This window comes from Zootoca vivipara, chromosome 3, assembly GCF_965207765.1.
Source record: "Zootoca vivipara chromosome 3, rZooViv2.hap1.1, whole genome shotgun sequence".
Classification (NCBI taxonomy): domain Eukaryota; kingdom Metazoa; phylum Chordata; class Lepidosauria; order Squamata; family Lacertidae; genus Zootoca; species Zootoca vivipara.
In genome coordinates, this window is record NC_142586.1 from 60839646 (window position 1) to 60859685 (window position 20040).

Here is a 20040-nt window from a genome sequence, read left to right on the forward strand (position 1 = left end):
TCGTTCCCTAGTTCATAAGAAAAGGTTGTCAAAGTATATGGCGACATTGGTTGTACTCTGCCTGTTGAACTCCCCAACTATCCAAAATCCAAAGCTGGAGATAGAGGATGATGCTTTAATAGCATGGCCAGCCTGCCCATGAGGCAAGAGTGAAGAAGCTGCCTCAGACAGCAGAACCACAATGGGGTGCCACTGCCGCAGGTGCCCCACCTGCCACCACTGCAGAAGTGAGAAGAGTGGTGGCATATTCTGGCGAGGTCTTGTGAGAGCCGCATGAAATTCTGTGAAATGTCATGGGGCTCTGTGCAAGATCTTGCCTTTACTTCTCTCCTATCCACTGAGGGCCTCCTCCTGCCCCACTAGAGAAGTGAAGAGAAATTGCTGCCACTTCTCCCATGGGGGGCGGCACTGTTTGAACCTAGAAGCTGCTGCTTGATCCTGGTAAGCAAGGCTTTGGGGGGAGGCAGTGGCAGGGGAAGATGGGGAAACCCAGCCAGATGGACAGGGTATAAATAATAAATTATGATGATTATGAAACAGGCCAGGCCACCCTGTTTAATAGTAATTGGTGGCTGGTTGGAATACTTATTATGAGAGATGAGGTTGCAGAATATATTTAAAGGAGGAAGACCAGAGACTAGTCTTTGTTATCAGTAGTTTTAATAACTGCAAGACTGCTCTCGGGAGCAAATAAAATAAAATGATTTTTCATGCATTTTTCATTTAAATCTAACAAATGACTGTGTGCATAGGAAGAACAGAAACAGGTTACCAACCACTATATTGCCACAAGCGTGGAATGCGTAAACCAGCCTTCATGTTGATAAAGAACGTGTGTGAAGCTTGGCCGGGGGTGGGGGGCAGACCTACTATTCTGGATTTTTGCCGTTAAATTCCCAGTTCTGATTATTTTCTGTCACTTCCTGTAGCCTTCTGAATGGTATGGAATATGACCCTTAAGCCTAAGCAATAAACTTGTACATGCACACATGCAAATATACACACTGAAAATTAACCTGTGCATTGTAGCTATGCATGTCAACTAAAAAGTGGCAAGGTCATAAATGCGTATAAAAAGCTTAATGATTCTGACTTTTCAAATTCTTTTCCTAATTATCCCTAGCATAGAATTTGTCTTTTTTCATCACTGCTGTTTTAGGAAAGTGAGTTCCTAAACTCTCTCAGAACTCTCTCAGAACTATATAGGCAATACAATCAAGTTGCCAGGGGGGGGGATCTTTTGTAGTTGTGCTGGATTTAAGTCCTCCCCACTCCTTTTTCCAAAGTGAATACCTTGGCGAAGTTAGCTGTATCTTTGATAGGCTTGCATAATCTGCTTGTAATGGAGCTAATGGCTGTTTTGTCATCCTTAGAGATATAAATTTCTGTGGTGATGTCTGCAGTAGTCAGTGCATGCACTTGCTGCCAGCAAGGGCTAATAATCAGAGATGGGCAGGGCGCTTTGTTAGAGAAAGAGGTGGAGGGAGGAGATGAGCATTAGCTGTTTTTCTGGCTTTGGAGAGAAAGAAGAAATGGATACTACTGGTAAGTGAAACTAATCAGACGTTAATGCTTGGCTGAACTACAGTATTAATTTGTGTCTTCTCTGTGTGCTGCTGTCAGATGCTTGCTTTTTCTGCCTACAGTGCTGGTATTTTTAAAATTCACCTTTTTAACCCTTTCCCCCCTCTTATGAGGATGAGGGTCACAGACCTGGTGATATGCAATATGCAGTCCCATGTTTACTCAGAAGTAAATCCCACTGAGTTGAATAGTAACTGTGTTTAGGATTGCAGGGGTAGGGAGGGGAGGCAGCATAGCTGCCAAGTTATCCCTTATTTTAAGGGATTTTCCCTTATGCTGAATAGGCTTCCTCGCGAGAAAAGGGAAAACTTGGCAGCTATGGGAGGCAGAAGAGAATTTATGTAATTATCAAATACTTTTTAGCTGCGGGAATAACTTGAATTCACTCTAAAAAGAGAAACATTGTGCCTGTATACACACATGGTTATTCAATTTTAAATATATAGCTGTTGTTCTAATTTAGGAATGATGTGCACTTTAATCTCTTTTTGATGGCTTGACTTTAGAACATGTGATTTTGTATTAAAATAGTACATCTAAGGAGTTGAAGGGGACGTTCAAAATGAGAATTGAAAAGGCTGGGAAGCAGCCTACTTTCATTTAAATTTCTAAGTAGTGCTTAGACAAGGATGGTTCTTGTATTGTTTTCAATATGTTTGCTAGCCTCTTGGCAAACCTTTTTTTTAATCCACTAAGCAAAAGAGATATGTCCCTTCTAGGTCATCCTTCTTGGTTTCCATGCTAGCTAGAGTGGGAACCAGCTCATTTATTCACCTGCGCAGAGTTCCTGGTGACATACACCAGTGTTTCTCAACCAGTGTGCCTCCAGATGTTTTGGGACTACAACTCCCATCGTTCCTGACCACTGGTCTTGCTAGCTAGGGATGATGGGAGTTGTAGTCCCAAAACATCTGGAGGCACACTGGTTGAGAAACACTGACATACACCCACCAGGCAATGTGTTGAGTACAAAGCTATGACTGCCCATTTGAGCTATGCAGATTTGGTGCAACCATGTTATTATTATTTTCCTTAATGAAGCTACAATCCTAACCCCACTTACCTGAGAGTAAGCCCAATTAAATGAAGTGGAACTTACTTCAGAGTAGACATGTTTAGGCTTGCAAGTTTAGAGCTCAATCCTACACATGTTCAATCTGAAGTAAGTTCCTCTTTATTCAATGGCCATTACTCTCTAGTAAGTGTGTTCAGGACTTTGGATTTAAATTGTATTCCTATTGCACTGCACACACACACTTTCAAGAGAGCTGCAGTTAAGACCATAATTATGGTTCCATTTACATTTTATCAACAGTGCGAAGGAACCTCTCATACTAGCACAAACTTTAAAACAAACTTGTTAGGTCCGTGGAACAAGCCAGCTGACATAACTGAGGTTTATTAAGATGCAGGAATTTAATACAATGACATGACTGATATTCCATGACTAGGCAAAATTCCGGTTTCTTGTCAGACATACCTCAGCATAGGAAAGCAAATGAAACAGGCAGAATTGCTCATTTCTCCTAGTTAAAAAAATTATCTCACTACTACAGATTCTTGAAACCCTGTCAAAAGATGTCACTTTAATCCTAAACTATATGACACTGTCCACTCCATACAGTATAGCTATATGAGCATTTATGAGACTAAAAATAAATATGACTCAAACTTTTTTAGGGGAGGGAAGACAGAAGCTGATGTTCGAAAACCATAGAAACCAATTCTTCTTCTTTGTTCTTATTCTTTCTCTGAGGATAGGTTTAGGTCCTGAATGATCCTTGTTTGGTTTAGGCCTTTAGGGGCATCATTTCTTTTTCTATTTCCATTTCACAAGGATATTGCTGTCTGGCTTGCTTTAATTAACTAGCATTGAAATGCTCCAAGCAGCTGATAGCAACATCAATTGTTGTTTTCTTAAGTTGTCCCTTGTGTTTTGAAACTGCCTATCAGGATGGTGAACTAGGAATTTGTTTACCAAGGAAAAGAAAGAAGCTAAGAAATCCAATAATACATTTTTCTTTGGAATTACAATATGAGTTATTGCCTACAAAGGACAAACCAAACCAGCTTCCTTTTGTCGGAGAACTCTTCTTCAGTATGTCTTGTAGAGATCTTGGTACTGAATGAGGTTTGTTGGTGAAATGTGCCCATTCTTTTGATCCAGTTAATTCTTCCAGTATGTTATATTTGTATGAATCACCCATTGCCCCAGTTGGCTGCTTTTGTTCTACTAAACAGTGGTCAATTGAGGATTAGGATTCAGAAGCTCAGAAGCTCTCCAGTGATATCAGCCTGCCTCAGCTGACAGACTCTTGCAGTGACTTCTACTACTTCCTGCCTTGGCTGACATGTAACACATGTTTCAGTTTAGTACTCCTTAATCCACACCATTGTGACTACATCCAATTTTGACTAAAACAAGAAGCCAGTTAATGAGAAAATCGGCATCTGTGACCAGGCCCATTATTGGATCATTGCCTGGTCCACACATTGTAACACCCATCAAAGTTCATCTGTGCTTTTAAATTGAAGAGTGATATTTAGTACCCAGAATAAAGTACTTTGGCATGTAAAAGTTATTTGGGCTGGACTCATCAGTTAGCCACACACTGGACTTGTTTGCCTGTAACACTAAGCCATGTAACACTAAACCAAACCATGGCCTAGTAGTGAACTGGGTCACTACTGTGAGATAGAAATTCTATAGCATCAGTGCTTTTATAGCATCAGTGGCACAGGGATGAAATGACATATAAAAATAAGGGAAAGCTAAAGTAATGGTGAAAATATTGTGCTGCAACTTTCAGAGCCTGCCACCCACACACCCTATGGTGACGTTGCAGAGCTTTATTTTTCACTTGCAGTAATATAACGTCACTGCTTTTGGAGGACCAAATATATCTGTTCTACAGCCTGCATAGCTAACAACAATTAGCAATCAAACTGGGTGACAAATTTATTCTTGTAGCCAATTTTTTTTTTTTTAAAAAAAGATTTATAAATAATCTCATGGAAAACATTGCAGAACATCCACATGAACATTCAGGTTTCATCACAGGATAAAGCAAGAGATAAGCATTAACAGATGTGAAATGAAATTGGAGCTAATTGAGAATTGAAATACAGACAGTGTGGTATGAAATGACTCCTTGCAGTCTTACTCAGTGCATCATGGCAGATATGGGGTGGCTGCTGAAAATGGCGTCCCTGTTTCACATGCTTCCATCTCTCCCTGTAACGTGTAGTTTCGCTTGCAGGCATATCACTGCCCCTGCTCCATGCCATTTGCAGCTGCTGGCAGAGGGAACGAGAGAGAGCACAATGTGACAATATCACAAGAGGTAAGTGAATCTGCACATTACAGGAAGAAGGGTGACAATGTGACATTTCCCGCAGCCTCCCTACCCTGAGGAATCATTCTGTCAATCTCCTCATTCTTTCCAGGCTGGCTAGGCACCTAATCTGCCACACAACCTAACAACTAGGTTCAGTTTACCTTGTCATTTTTTCCACACACTGTGAGCCTTCACATCTGTCTCAGTCCTCCTATTCCTCCAAATATATATACTGTGTGTGTGTGTGTGTGTGTGTGTGTGTGTGTAGTGATCAAATGAACTAACATATGCATGTAAGGAAGAGAAAGCACCATTTGGGAGGAAGGTGGGATATCAATTCAATAAATAAGATAAAATAAAATAAAATAAAATAAAGGCCTTCTGTAACAAATCACCTTCCCAATGTCTGCATAGTAATATTTTGGAAATCCTTGTTCTGAGTTGTCAGGTTAACACACATTTTAGTTGTTTTTCCAACTAAACTGTAAACCATAGAGAGAGAAAGAGAGAGAAAAAATCAGTCTGGCTACATACCTGACATATCTTTCTGAATAGCTACTATTTTTGGCATAAAACTAGACAGTCCTGCACACAGCTGCTGGCTCTGGCTACTTAGTGCTAGAAATAGCAATTTAGGTATATCAGCATTAGTGAGTCAGGCTTTTGTTATCAAAATTGTCCACGAATCAGACCATGAATCAGCTGAAAAACCTCCAGTTTTAACCTAAAATGTATCTTTTGTAATTTACTGGGCATAAAAGTTCTCATACTGCTTTGCCATGAAAACCCAGAGATGGAACTCTGCTTCCACATGGGATCTCCCAGCCAATCCAACTTCTGATCTGGAATCCTCTTTCCCTCCATTACCTTCTTCTGACACCATCTTACCCCCACTTACTGGTACCTAGTGAGCTACCTATGCCACAGGTGAGTCTCAACCCACTGTGCAGAATTCACTGTTCAGGTTGCCCAGCAGTCCCTAATGAAATAATATGTGCACATTTTTACTGTTTTGACTCACTCCACCTTTAAGTTGAGCTGCAACTGGTTGGCTTCATGTCTATGTCCTAGCCAGAAAATACCCTTTCTCTTGTGGTTAGGGAGCAATTGTATGCAATTGTGTTGTATGTTCTTCTAAAAGGCTTTACTGGAATAATAATGAAATATTCATTAAATACTGTACTGAAAGGTTTATAGAAGTGTTCACTGTCTTTTCAAGAGCAATGTGCAGATAAACCTAGACCTAGAGGGTAATATATATATATATAGTGGCATGGTCTTGTAAAGCTGTAGAGCCTTTTTATTTATTCCTAATGTTGCCTTCTGATTCTGTGATACTCCCTAAAATGTTCCAGGATTTGCCCACACTGGCTAGGATTGAGTCAGACCTTTATTGCCTTTAATACAGTGTTTTGTTGCCTGAGGTGCACTTTCTCTAGATTAAAACTGGCAGCAGGCAAGTACTTTGGAGTGTAAGAATGAAGTGTGCTGCCAATTTTAATGCACAAAAATATGTCAGGACAGTTTAGTTTCTTTTGTGGAGACCAGTTGACATTTCACAATTCTTTTGGCTAGTATTTAGAGACCCTTGAATGGTGGGCCCATCTTTGGAGTGGCAAGCTTGTTTTCTCCTGCTCTGGAAGGTAGGACCTGAACCAATTGCTTCAAGTAACAAGAAAGGAGATTCTGACTAAACATCAGGAAGAACCTTCTGATGCCAAGAGCTGTTTGACACTGGAAGGTACTCCCTCAGAAGGTGGTGGGCTCCCCTTCCTTGGAGGTTTTTAAGCAGAGGTTGGATCATGGATGCTTTAGTTGAGATTCCTGCATTGCAGGGGGTTGGACTAAATGACCCTCGAGGTCCCTTCCAACAGTACAATTTTGTGATTCGATGAATATGTCCGTTTCTGCTGAAAGGATTTAAAGTACTTAAGATTGTGGGAGACATGGGCTGGATCTATACATGTCAAAGAAGTGATTCAGTTAAACCCGTTGTAAACTCATACAGGGAAACCCAGTAGGGAAAGACAGGACTCCACAGCACCATCTGGTGTCACAGTGTTATATCACATATACAACACATATAAAACGCCTTTTCTTTACCAGTGACACTGAAATGGTACTGCTCTACTCATCTGAGAAGGGCAGCACAGCAGTTGGCGGCCAATGAATGAACATATCTTGTGGGAGAGGACTAACTATGCTTCTCCCTACCTCCTGAAAACCCCAAATACCACATTTCTAAGATGTTGTATCTTATGGCTGTATTAGCAATTATGCAGTTCAGTTTTACAAATCCTATTGCTTTTTCATAAAATAAAAGTTCTTTAACATCATCATTAGCATTTCATCCTGTAGTGCTTTATCCACATACGCAGGGATAACAGCAGCAGTCCTTAATCTGGTTGGAGGCACAATAAAATAGAAAGGAACCTAAAATATTGAGTGCAGGGGCGGCATTTCACAAAAAGTGAGGCATGTTTTCAGAGGAGAAACACAATACATTGCTGCCCACCTCATTTTATTGAACATTAAATACCACAGGTCAAAAACTAAGCTGGCTTTCAGTAAGCATTACGCACTGTCTGTGCTTCGCTATGCACTTAATGTTCCTAACCTAAATGTTTTTTCCAATACTCTTCTTTAAAACCCAGCTGCTCAGCTTCTTGGAAAAAAGCAAGTTGAGGTTAGTGTGGATGGAATGTTTTCTAGACTTCTCACTGTATCTTACAGGTATCTGTAGGGTAGAGCACCTTGTTTGTGACTATCATCTGTTCACAGCATGTAATAACCTACAATAGATGATGGGTGTTAATGTCTAGAGCAGATGTTTGTTGCTTTGTGGAGGATTCCACTTTAGAGCAGCTGGGTGGACTAGATTATTATCTCCTTTTCAGCCTTTGGGTTTTGCCTTATTTTTGCATTTTATAGGCAGTAAAGGGATGGTGGTACTTGTGTAAATGCATTGAGTTCAATAGGACCTGTAAATGCTGAAAGAAATGAAATAAAGTCAACATGTGTATTTGAAATTCAAACATCAGCCTTCCTGGATGGAATGGTTTTTAAAGGGCTATTGTCATGTTCCAAACAGCAATTCTTTATCATTTTCAGATGTGCTATTATTTTGCTTAATAGGTTCTGGTGATAAATCCATGTGAACATATTTGCAAGACTTTTTTATTTTTAAATATCAGTATCTGCCTCTATAACAGACGTTCAAAGTAACTGAAAATAGTCAGGTCTTGCTTTGATCCCATGTTATATTTCTAGAAGTCCAATGCTGCTAAACTACAGTAGTGATACTAGCACAGGGAGTGGCATGCACTACTACACCAAATAGGGTATGTGATGCTAGCTAGGAAATCCCTCCCCAAACATATTACCGGTAGTTGTTTTCCCTTTCAACCCTATGATTCCAGGGATTGCCTACAGGGGCTATGGGTCTCCAGATCAGGGGTCAGCAACCTTTTTCAGCTGTGGGCCGGTCCACTGTCCCTCAGACCATGTGGTAGGCTGGACTATATTGGGGGGGGGGGTAAACGAATTCCTATGCCCCACAAATAACCCAGAGATGCATTTTAAATAAAAGCACACATTCTACTCATCTAAAAACACCAGGCAGGCCCCACAAATAACCCAGAGATGCATTTTAAATAAAAGGAAACATTCTACGCATGTAAAAACAGACTGATTCCTGGACCATCCGCGGGCCAGATTTAGAAGGCGATTGGGCTGCATCTGGCCCCAGGGCCTTAGGTTGCCTACCCCTGCTCCAGATACCTTTGGGCTTCAATCCTCATCATCCCAAGCTATTGACCATGCTGGCTGGGGTTGATGGGAATTGGAATGCAGCATTTGGAGGCCCACAGCTCCCCCATTCCAGCTCTAACATGACTAGTTCTTATTCGGCCTCTTTAGTATTATTTTTTTCATTGCTGTCTTGGTTCCTGTTTGGCTGGTTCCATAACACAGACAAGGCTACTGCACCTCATTGCGTGATATTAATAAAAGCACATAAAATTGCCGGGTGCTCCTGGATTACTTTGTTTCTCTCCCAGCAGGTTCCCAATCTAATTTAAAACATAAAACAAAAAGGAAGCGGGAATGGGAGGAAGTAGGTGGCTTATTGTAGCTTTAGTTTGTGAAAAGTTCCCTCCCCGCTGAAGTTAGAGGGTCAAAATGGAGCAGGGGAGGCCATTTTTGCAGCTCCTGCCGTTGCTCTCAGTGTCCCCTAACCCTCCAGAGCAAACCTTCAGTGCTGGGCCCCTTCCTCTCCAGCCTCCTCTTCTGCCTCTGAGCCTGGACTACTTTCTGCCCTAGCCTCCTTCTTACTAAACTCTGTTGACACCTCCCCCTCATTCTTCTCCTTCTCCTCCCTCTGACCACTCATTGTTGTCCCAACACCAGCCCCCTGGTTCTGACCCTTCTTCCCCTGGGGTTTATCCAGTTGGTGCCACCCACCACCACTCCTCTGCATCCAGCCAGTTCATGACATGAGTGCAGGGTGGGGAGCAAAGGTGGGCAAAATACCCCAGAAAGGAGCACAACGTTTACCCCACCAGAGCTACTAAAGGTAAAGGGTAAAGGGACCCCTGACCATTAGGTCCAGTCGTGACCGACTCTGGGGTTGCGCGCTCATCTCGCATTATTGGCCGAGGGAGCCAGCGTATAGCTTCCAGGTCATGTGGCCCGCATGACAAAGCCGCTTCTGGCAAACCAGAGCAGCACATGGAAACGCCGTTTACCTTCCCGCTGTAGCGGTTCCTATTTTGGGAATTTGCTACAGAATTGTGACCAATTAGTAAAGCATTAAAAAGTTGGCATTTTGCTGATGGCCAATATTCTGGAATGAATGCCAATCACAGACCTGTTTGCTAGTCCTGCATCGTGACCACAAAACTATTTTTATTCAGAAATAATGGCTTTACGTGGTTCCATAGTTCTACTGTATATGTCTCTCTCACACAAGCAGTTCTAAATAAATATCACTGCAGAAACAATACAAAAACTGTCTGGTAGCAAGAACAAATATTTATGGAATGCAGGCCATCATTGTGTTTATACTGCACTCAACTGTGACAAAATGATACAAAACAGGAACTTTAAAAATTACATCTGGCATTTTGTTCTTTAGCGTACGATACCAAGCACCAATTATACTCCAAAGTCTTGATTTAAGGTCAGGAAGGATATTTTTTTTAAAAAAACCCAAACAAAACATATAACCTGGTTTTTGTCAGCAGAGTTAAAATGGCTGGATACTGATGGTTTAACAAAGCAGAACAGACGAACAAACCGCTTAGAGGTTTTATGTACAATGAAGTAACATACAACTTTTTCCTTAATAAAATATAAAATTAGAACTTGATATGATCATTTATTGTAGACACCATATAAGGGAAGGCAAGCAATATAGCTGTTAAAAATGTAAGGGGGAAAGAGATGAAAATCATAACACTGATACCCAATGCTTGGAAAGTTCCATTTCAAAAGGAATTAATGCAAGTTCCTGGTGGATGTCCTCAGATTCTGGAGAACTGCTGCCAGGCAGTGTAGTAGACAGTATTGAGCTAGATGGACTAATGGTCTGACTCAGTTTAGGCAGCTTCCTATGTTCCATTTACATTTCTTTTACATAAGCTAGTTGATATAAATGTTGTCACTCTGGATTGCTTACCAAAACTCACCTTTAAATAATTGTATTGTTGTAGAAATATTAAAAAATATATATATAAAAATTGTCCAGTAGCACCTTCAAGACCAACTAAGTTTGTTCTTGGTATGAGCTTTCGTGTGCATGCACACTTCTTCAGTATTGTTGTACATTTTTTGTTTTCCTTACTTTAATAAGTATACAAGAAGGAAAGTTCAACAAACCCTACTGGTAATATTTAATATTTACCGTATTTTTCTGTGTATAAGACTAGGTTTCCCCCCTAAAAAATAATGTCAAAAATTAGGGGGCATCTTATACACGGATACATCTCTCCCCATTTTCTTCAATCTGAGTCCCCCAAAATAGGGGGCGTCTTATACATGGGGGCATTTTATAGGTGGGAAAATATGGTATTTTGCTGTGTGGTGTGACATAGTCCTTATGTAACTTTTGTGTGTGTTCTCCAATGTATTCCAGTGTCCTGAGAGTGACATTGTGAACTTGTTTTCTTGTCCCCAGTGTTATATTTTGGCATTGTTATTCTTCTTATATAACTTTTTTCTATTTCTTATCACAATACAGACAAAAATGAATCCTGTTGGTGGTACACAATAAGAACCTAATACATCAAGGTATTTAATAGAAGCAGCCGCTGAACAGTCTTGGCATATTTATCAGAAATCTTCCTTTTCTAAAATTATCAGGTTGAGTCACTGGCTAAACAACACCACTGATATATGCTGTTTTGACCTGCAGATAATATTAAAATTTAGAAGCATAAGTAATTTTTTATTTACACTTCTTTTGGAGTATATTCTCCCTGTTCCTTACTCTTTTTAATTCTTTTTACATATCTTGGCTGCTATTGACATTATATTATTAATAGCCAATATAATGTCATGTTATAGAAAAACCCAAAAGCATATAGTTTAACATAAATTATATGGATGTAGGTGCCACTGTACAACAGATTAGTAGCCTTTTTGAAAAGTGGCTTTCATAGACTTATACCAACTTGCCCATAATGTCTTATAAATATTCTTTTTCCTATTCTAAACTATTTTCCGTTTGCAACCTAATCTCTTTTCATGACAAAATGCTTCTCTAGGCCAATTAAGAGGGAGGGAGGCCTTCAAGACATACAGGACCTGCTCCTTGGACATCTAAGGTTGAAGATGAATATACTGTAATGTGAAAACAGAGCTTGTAAAGAATTCCTAACCTGATAAAATGTGAGCCTGGCTTCTTCTTGTTTCACAACTGAAACGACAGATGTGCATACCTGCAGAGTGAGCACTGGATCAGCTATTTGGCTTGCCCTTCAACTGATGTTTCATACACTGTCTACATTTTTCTTTTGCTTTGAAAATAATTAAATTAATTTTTAAACACTTCCATACCAATTGAAAATTGTGAGGGTAGTTTACATATTTATCAAGACAGTTGATAAATATGTCATAGAGACGTATGGGTGGGGTCTTTTCCCACCTCCCAATAGGATTTGCTGGCACACGTTTGTGTCTAGAGACAATGGAGGACTGTGCCTTAGGGGGAGTGAAGTTAAACTGTTGGAAGGTTACAGCGTCTGCTGTTGCTGTGGAGACAGAGACAGGAAAGACAAGTTAGTTGCAGCTGGGGCAGATAAAGACATCAGGTTGTGATGCTACAGCTGCATCATGGTGTTTCTTTTTTTCCAAGGAAACTGAAACCCCTGGAGTCTCTTGCCACTTGGAGAGTGGGGTGCATGCAACCATATGTATGTGATTGGCTGAGCAGATTGGAGGTGGGAGGCTCTGGCCAGGTGATGTGAAACAGTTTTTGCACCCTGGGAGAAAAGAATATGAAAATGTGTACTTAACTTGTGCTTTATTCTGTTAGATTTCCAGAAGTGGTTTAACGTCATTTAAAATAAGATTTATATTAAATAACCCCTTTTCAATAGCTGGTGAAACTTGTTTTGTTTACTTTCCACATTTTAACCAAGAAGAAAATGAGCATAATTTTAAAGGACAGAGGTAAAAACAGGGCCAGCTCTAAGTAGACCCCCGGTGGCGCCGGGCCAGTAGGCAGGGCACGGCGCGGAAACCATGCTGTGCCCTGCAAGGGCGGGGGCGCCAGAGCGATCTCCGCCCCTCAGCACCAGGGTGTGCGAACTGCTCGAGACTGCCCTGGGTAAAAAGGTGAAGGTAAAGGGACCCCTGACCATTAGGTCCAGTCACGGACGACTCTGGGGTTACGGCGCTCATCTCGTGTTATTGGCCAAGGGAGCCGGCATACAGCTTCCGGGTCATGTGGCCAGCATGACTAAGCCGCTTCTGGCGAACCAGAGCAGCACACGGAAATGCCGTTTACCTTCCCACTGTAGCGGTTCCTATTTATCTACTTGCATTTTGACGTGCTTTCGAACTGCTAGGTTGGCAGGAGCTGGGACCGAGCGACGGGAGCTCACCCCGTCACAGGGATTCGAACCACCGACCTTCTGGTCAGCAAGCCCTAGACTCTGTGGTTTAACCCACAGCGCCACCCGCGTCCCTAAAAGGACAGAGTTACTTGTTCTTAATATAAACTTTATTTTTATTAAGTGGAGAAAATCTATGGCTACACTCTTATATCCACTTAGCTGGGAGAAATACCCATTGAAGTCATTTGTCTATAATTGTGCAGTATATATCCTGTTACAACCTGTACTGGAAACTATGAAATGATGCTTCCTTTGTTCCCAAGACACCTGACCACCAGACAATAGGAAATGAAACACAGAACAAAGTTATGCAAGATACAGAAATAATTATTTGCCACTAGATTAAGTTGGTGAGGTACAGAATCCAATTCAAATTTACAATCGGATTTTTCTAGAGAGGGCATGAAACAGCTTATGGAATTAATTTTAGATTTTGCCTGCTGTCCAGCACCAGATTACCAAAGCAGGTTCGGAAATATGCAAGATGCATTTTCCTGAGCAATGCAGTTTGAACTTTTGTATGCAAGGAAGTGTTGTGACTCACCAAGTGAAGACATGAGTACCCGTTCTCTTTTTTAAAAACCCTAATCCTGGAATCCCTTTGTGTTTCAGTCCCATATCAGTTCCTATAGGAGCTGGTGCATGGTGCAGTTCGGCTCCCAGACACTTGCTCCGATTTTTATCCATTCGAAAGCACAATGCTTTATTGACGGAACTGTAAATTACAGTAGTCCAAAGGTGCAAAAACACAGTTTTGTGGCACTGCAAATCCTTTAGTATTTAAGGCCCAAAAGACCCTTTAGTGCAAGAGGCTAGGATATCTACCTCTCTCTAGAGGAAATTATCTAAACCAGGGGTTCCCAACAAAATTTTCTCTAGGACCCCTTATCGAGCCGCTATTGTGACAAAGACCCCCATTAATTCCTAATCCTAAAATTAAAAAGTGAGAGCTAAATTAAGAGTCTTTTTATATTTTATATTTATACGTTTTTTAAAGTTCTTCCTCTTCATCTGTAGGCCTTTGTCGTTTTAATGAACCACTTTTTAACCAACGGTCCATTTTTAACTACGCGAACTGTAGCTTCCGCGAAAAACAACGCTTTGTTTACAAACACTACTGTTTTGCAAAGAGGCAGCGCGCACCAGGGAGGAGGGAGGGGAATGGAGAAGACAGGGTACCTGCGCAGTAGCGCACAAATGAAGCCGACACGCGCAAAGCATCTTGGGGAGGTGAGCGTTAGTAGAATGCGTGCGCTGCCTCTTTGCAAAACAGTAGTGTTTGTAAAGCGCCACCTAACGGCATACAGCAGAACTACTGCCTCTATCTAATTCTAGTTTTGCGCTAGACTCTGCTCATGCAAGAAGCGGCCAAAACAAAAAATCTGTTATCATACGAAATATATTTAATATATTTTTTATTCTAATAGCATCTTGCGGACCCCTCTGGCATAGCTCGCGGACCCCTGGGGGTCCCCGGACCACCTGTTGGGAACCACTGATCTAAACTGTAGCAGCAGCTAGCGCCAGCAGAAGCGCATGAAACCGGCCCTCTAAGGTCAGAAAACGGAGTAGGGAGAAGCCCCTTTGGGGAAAACAAGACGTTTTTGCAAACTTAAATGCCACGACTAAGTACTTTACTTTTTTTGTCAACCGAGCCCTATAGGGTCGTTTAACACCGAGTTCTTTGTGCTAGCAGCTTAAAGCCACACACTGCAACTGTTGTGGCGCCGGATGATCTCGGCGAGGGAGCCTGGCGTGGCTGTACCAGCTCGGGGCTCTCTCCCTTTGGCCCGAGTTAATCTGCATAGAGGAATGACAGGCATTCGGCTGAGCAGGAGCAGGCTGAACTGGGCGGCAGCAGCAACAGGCGGAGGGAGGAGCAGGAGGAGGGCTTAGCAACTCGCGCGCAAGGGGAGGCAGCAGAAGTTGCAAGGAGGAGGCTGCTAATTGCAGCAAGCGAGCGCCGGGAGAAGGTGCCATGAGCCCTCGGGAGCTTCCGTGGGAGAGGAGACCTTACCGAAGGACCGAGAGAGCGGCCTGATTGTAGGACCCCCGGCCCTCTGCCAGGACCAAGACATGGGCCAGACGTCAGTCTCCACTCTCTCCGAGCACGCAAGCGGTGAGTGCAGCGGGGGAAGCGGCAGGCAGCCAGGCAGGCAGCCTCCCGGACGGCTCTCCCGGCCCGCCCCGCAAGATTGATCGTGTTTCCTTTGCAGCCGTGAGAGAGTCTACACCAGCATTAATGTCAACCAAGTGTTGCTTTCAGATGCTGCTGCGCGAGAAGCAGACCTTCCCAACTGTACTATCCAGGTTTCTTTATCCAAGGAAAAGTAGAATACAGCCTCTTTGGGGGGCGGGGGTCTAGCAAGAGTTTCTCTTAAAGGAGCAGCTTTCTTTCTTTCTTTCTTTCTTTCCTTCTTTCCTCCCCTGCTCCTCCCCTTGAAAGGAACGGCTTGGCTTGGCTTCATGTCATTTTGTATTGCCTCTTTTAATAATAATAAAAGTAATATTTTTTTTAAAAAAACAACAACTTTGGGGAGGGTTAAAGCTTTTAGTGAAACGCATAGTTCTGATTCTTCAGATTCCTGATTTTAAAAACAACAACAAGAAGTAAGAAAACAACTGCTTTTCGTTGCTGAGATTCGCAGCACGTAGGTCATAACAGTCTACGCCCAGCTTCTCCTTTTACAAGCTTTATTTTGTTACTACAAGCGTGGTTTCCTATCATGCGTTTGCGCTGTTAGTGTAGGCTCGGTGGCTACACATCTGCTTTTTTGCACATTCCTGTTCCCTTCCCTTTTGCACTGTTGTATTTCTAGTTATTAAAACTTGGAAATAAAGCTAACATAGTTTCAGGGAAGGGGTATGTGTGTGTGTTAAAATGTCAACAGTGTGTTGTTGTTTTTAAAAGCCTTAACAATGGTAATCTATGTAATTTTTGTTTGAACCTCTCCCCCCCCCCCCCAAATCAGACGTTGGAGCTGATATTCTAATAAGAAAATGGAGAAACAGGAATCATTAACTTTTTATTTAATATATGCTGAGTATATTCAAGTTATTCAAGGCAAGTTTTTTTTAAGGCTGTACTTGATTTTACAGTTCAGTAATCTGAAATACTGTTCCATATCTGAAATTTTGAAATGTCAGCACACAAAAGAGTTCCATTAATTTAACAATGTATCAGCTAGTTCCTGCTAAGATAAAAGAAGATTGCACATACAACCTAAATTGATACCACAAATGTTTAAAATGTTTTTTTTTTAATTTCAGTGCCATATAAGAACTACCCCAGTTGTTTAAGTTTGAATCTGTGTGCGCTCATCTTACTGCTTTCCATAGAATACAAATGCAGCCATAATCCAGATAACTGCATGATTCAGAGCAGCTAAACACTTTGCACATTACCATTAATGTAGGTACAGGTACACTGATTTTTGAACAATGTGCATACAAAGTTTGGATGGCATGTCTGCATTTTGTGTGTACTGCATATGGGATTTCTCATCTGTCTTGCAAACTGTCCCTGCATTTGCCCTAATTCATTCATATGTGTGGCAGAGATGTGGAAGAACAGGAAGTGTAGGTTGCTTGTGTTTCCTGTTTCTTCCTTGACATCACCCTGTCACGTGTAAGTGATGAAAATCTTGAATGATGTATGTAAATCAGCCCAACTCATCATGCCTGGTGTGAGTCCTTAAAACAGTAGACTCCTGACTCATATGGCAATTAAAAATAGTTTGCCATTTGGCATGGATTGGAGGAAGGGAGGCTGCTATTGAAAAGGAATGCCAAATGCACTGTTGAGTAGGCATCAAAGGAGAGTTCTATTGGGACCACAGAGACCTAGAACAGGCATCCCCTAACTCGGCCCTCCAGATGTTTTGGGACTACAACTCCCATCATCCCTAGCTAACAGGACCAGTGGTCAGGGATGATGGAAATTGTAGTCCCAAAACATCTGGAGGGCTGAGTTTGGGGATGCCTGACCTAGAATCTCTAAATATTTTCCTTCTCTGGTGGCAGCTTCATGGCTACTGTGTATTGTTCGTCATTGTACAGCACCCAACTGTTTTAGATGCTTTATAAACAATATTATCTAATATGTGTTTCTATAGTGGCCAGTTTAAACACAGACACCCCTCCCTCTGTACTTCTTGAATAGGGGAACAGTAAGGAGCATTGTGTCAAGAAGATTTATCTATTAAAAAAATTACAGAAAGCTTTTCAATCAAACAGTTTAGACCAACAAACAAACCATTAATATAATTTTTGATTTGCAAATCCAGATATCCTGGAAGAACTAGGATAAGGCAGGATGTGTCAGGGGATGGAGGAGTCCAGATACACTTCCTAGTTGGAATTCTTCCAGGGAAGTGGAGAGGGAAACCAGAATGTCTGTGAGGGGGCAATTATTCTCCCTTGCACAGCCAGTCTCACACTCTAGTTCAACATACACTTAGGAAAAGGAAAGACAGATGGAGGGAGTTTTTCTCCCTCTCTCGTAACACTACAACGCATGGACATCCAACAAAGCTGAATGTTGGAAGATTCAGAACAGACAAAAGAAAGTGCTTTTTCACACAGCACATTGTTGAACCGTGGGATTTGCTAAAAACAGAGGCAGTGCTGCCCAACAACTTGGGTGGCTTTGAAAGAGAATTAGACAAATTCGTGAAGGAAAAGACTCTCAATGGTGCCTCTACCTTCACTGTCAGAGGCCAGTGTGCTTTTGAATACTAGTGGCTGGGAACCGTAGGAGAGAAGGATGATGTTATGCTCAGGTCTCTCTTGCAGGCTTCCCATAGGCATCTGGTTGGCCAATGTGAGAACGGGATGCTGGTCTAGATGGGCCACTGGCTTGATCCAGCAGGCTGTTCTTATGGGTAAGCTTATTGGAAATTGGGGACCAGACAACTCTCTCAAGAAGCCATAGGCAACCTGTGAGCTCCCAGTTACCAATCTCATCTACCACCTTTGCCTTTAATCTTGCTTAGATGTAACCTACTTGACAGCTGAGGACATTGGCCCTCTTCTAAGTAAGATAGGCCTAGATTTTCAACATAAAAGAAGACGTAAATCCTACAGTGTGTCCTACTCGCTCACCTAATAAGGTTTTTTGTGACATACTGTATATCCGTTTGTCTAACAGGTGTATTTCAGATGCTTTGTCTACATCATAAAATCTGTTACATTTTATAGATGTCAGTGCGATGAGTGGTCCTCGGTTAGACCAAACTGTTTGAGTGTGGTATTTCAGCTAACCAAAATGTTATGCTTTTGAGAACTGCTAGATTTGAGATGGCTAAAGTGAAGGGTGATGTCTGTTTTTAGAATGAAATATCCATAGTGTGTTCAGATATTTGGAGATAGCAAAGCAAAAGGAGCTGTAAGTGGACATATAATTTGCTGCATGTCCTGATCCTTTTCCACAGAAGATGGTAGCTAGATGGTGCAGTGTGATCATCTTGTGAGGATCAGTATTTGAAACTCCCATTGTTCTAGGCGCATTTTGTGACAGGGAATTTAATTAGTGCAAGCAGTTTCTGAGCTTTGGGCGCAGTACTACGCTTAAGATTTCAGATTTAAACTGCAGTGGAAGGAGGGGAGGACCTTTTCCTGCCGCTCCACTTCCAGCTACTTTCTGAAGATTGGAGTAGAGACCCTCTTAAGAATATTAGGGGGGTGAGCAGGGGAAGGACTAGACCATGTGTAAAATGAACATAATATTTTAGCTGCAGTTCATTCATGTTCAGCTTTTATTCTGGTTATAAAAAAGCATGCCTAGTCCTTCTGTTGTTGCGCCTATAACCTAGGTTTAAGGTGCCATTTAGCTCCTAGCTTTCATATCTCAGTTTCCAACACTGGTGAGGATATCTGTGTATAGGGCCTTAAGGACAGCCACATGGGTATAGGGCTGTGCTGTTTTAAGGAACAAAAACCTGTGTGCGAAGGAAGAATGTATTCAGTGTTTCAAGTAATAAAATGCAATGGCAATTTTCAGAGTAAGATACAGTGAAAGCCAGGAAAAAGAAATTATGGAGTAGGACATCCATGGGCAGCTTTGAAGCTTAAAAAAACCCAAGTTTTGAAAGACTTCTAAAATATATATTAGATAAGTTACAGATCTCTGAGGGCAGGACCAAATACACACAACTTCTGTATTTTTTCTGTATGTTTTGATTGACATGCGACCGCACACATGTGTACCTGCAGATTGCACACTGCAGAACCTGGAAGTGATCCTAAAACAGGCATCCCCAAGCTGTGGCCCTCCAGATGTTTTGGCCTACAACTCCCGTGATCCCTAGCTAACAGGACCAGTGGTCGGGGAAGATGGGAATTGTAGTCCAAAACACTCTGGAGGGCCAAGGTTTGGGAATGCCTGTCCTGAAACATCACTAAAAGGGCAGGGTGGAATGTTTTATGCAGGCCCCGCTGATGCGTGTGGTGGTCTAGAATGTAACCTTCATGCAAAATGAGGATCATTCAGTCTCCCATTTCTGGTATCTTCTAATTGCCTCCCGACAAATTCCCTCAAAGTGCTTTTCTCATATTTACCCCCAGATGTTTTGAGATCGTCAGAGTAGGTGTGCTTGGAGTGCACCTGTATTCTGAAAAGAGGATGGCAGCCATATCCAGGAACAGGGTTCTGGTTCTTGCCTCATTGTGGAATTTACTTCCAAGAGAAGCCCAACAAGCTCATTTTCTACTCAGTTCCAGAAATGGCTGGGATGTGACTCCAGAGGCAGTGTTTTCTAGTTAGTATACTGTCTTTTTCAAAAAAGATAATGGTCTTTAACATAAAGGATATGATTCTGTTTTAATTGTATTTTTGGTTGTTTAGTTACAATGCTTACCTGTAAGTTGCTTTTGAGAGCTTCAGGTATAACGTGAGATATAAATGTTTAGAGAAATAATCGGTCAAACTATTCAGTCAAACATATCTAACAGTTTTGCATAACGTGTTCTTCTTCTTGTGTCCATTCAATAAATTATGTTTA

The 20040-nt window shown here is 41.7% G+C and overlaps 1 protein-coding gene across 9 annotated transcripts in view; it reads left to right on the plus strand.

Moving 5' to 3' along the window:
- Window positions 1-20040, plus strand: part of PHACTR2 (phosphatase and actin regulator 2) — a 94109-nt gene that overhangs the window by 20533 nt on the left and 53536 nt on the right. For 4 of the 9 annotated variants that reach the window (XM_088666231.1, XM_088666232.1, XM_088666233.1 and 1 more), the window contains exon 2: window positions 4845-4928. The exons of 2 other annotated variants lie outside the window; for them this stretch is intronic. In XM_088666231.1, the coding sequence (XP_088522357.1) occupies window positions 4845-4928 (84 nt within the window). Of the gene's footprint in view, window positions 1-4844; window positions 4929-14960; window positions 15159-20040 lie in introns of those variants that run through there. 3 more of the 9 variants (XM_035108835.3, XM_088666235.1, XM_088666236.1) reach the window with 1 other exon arrangement.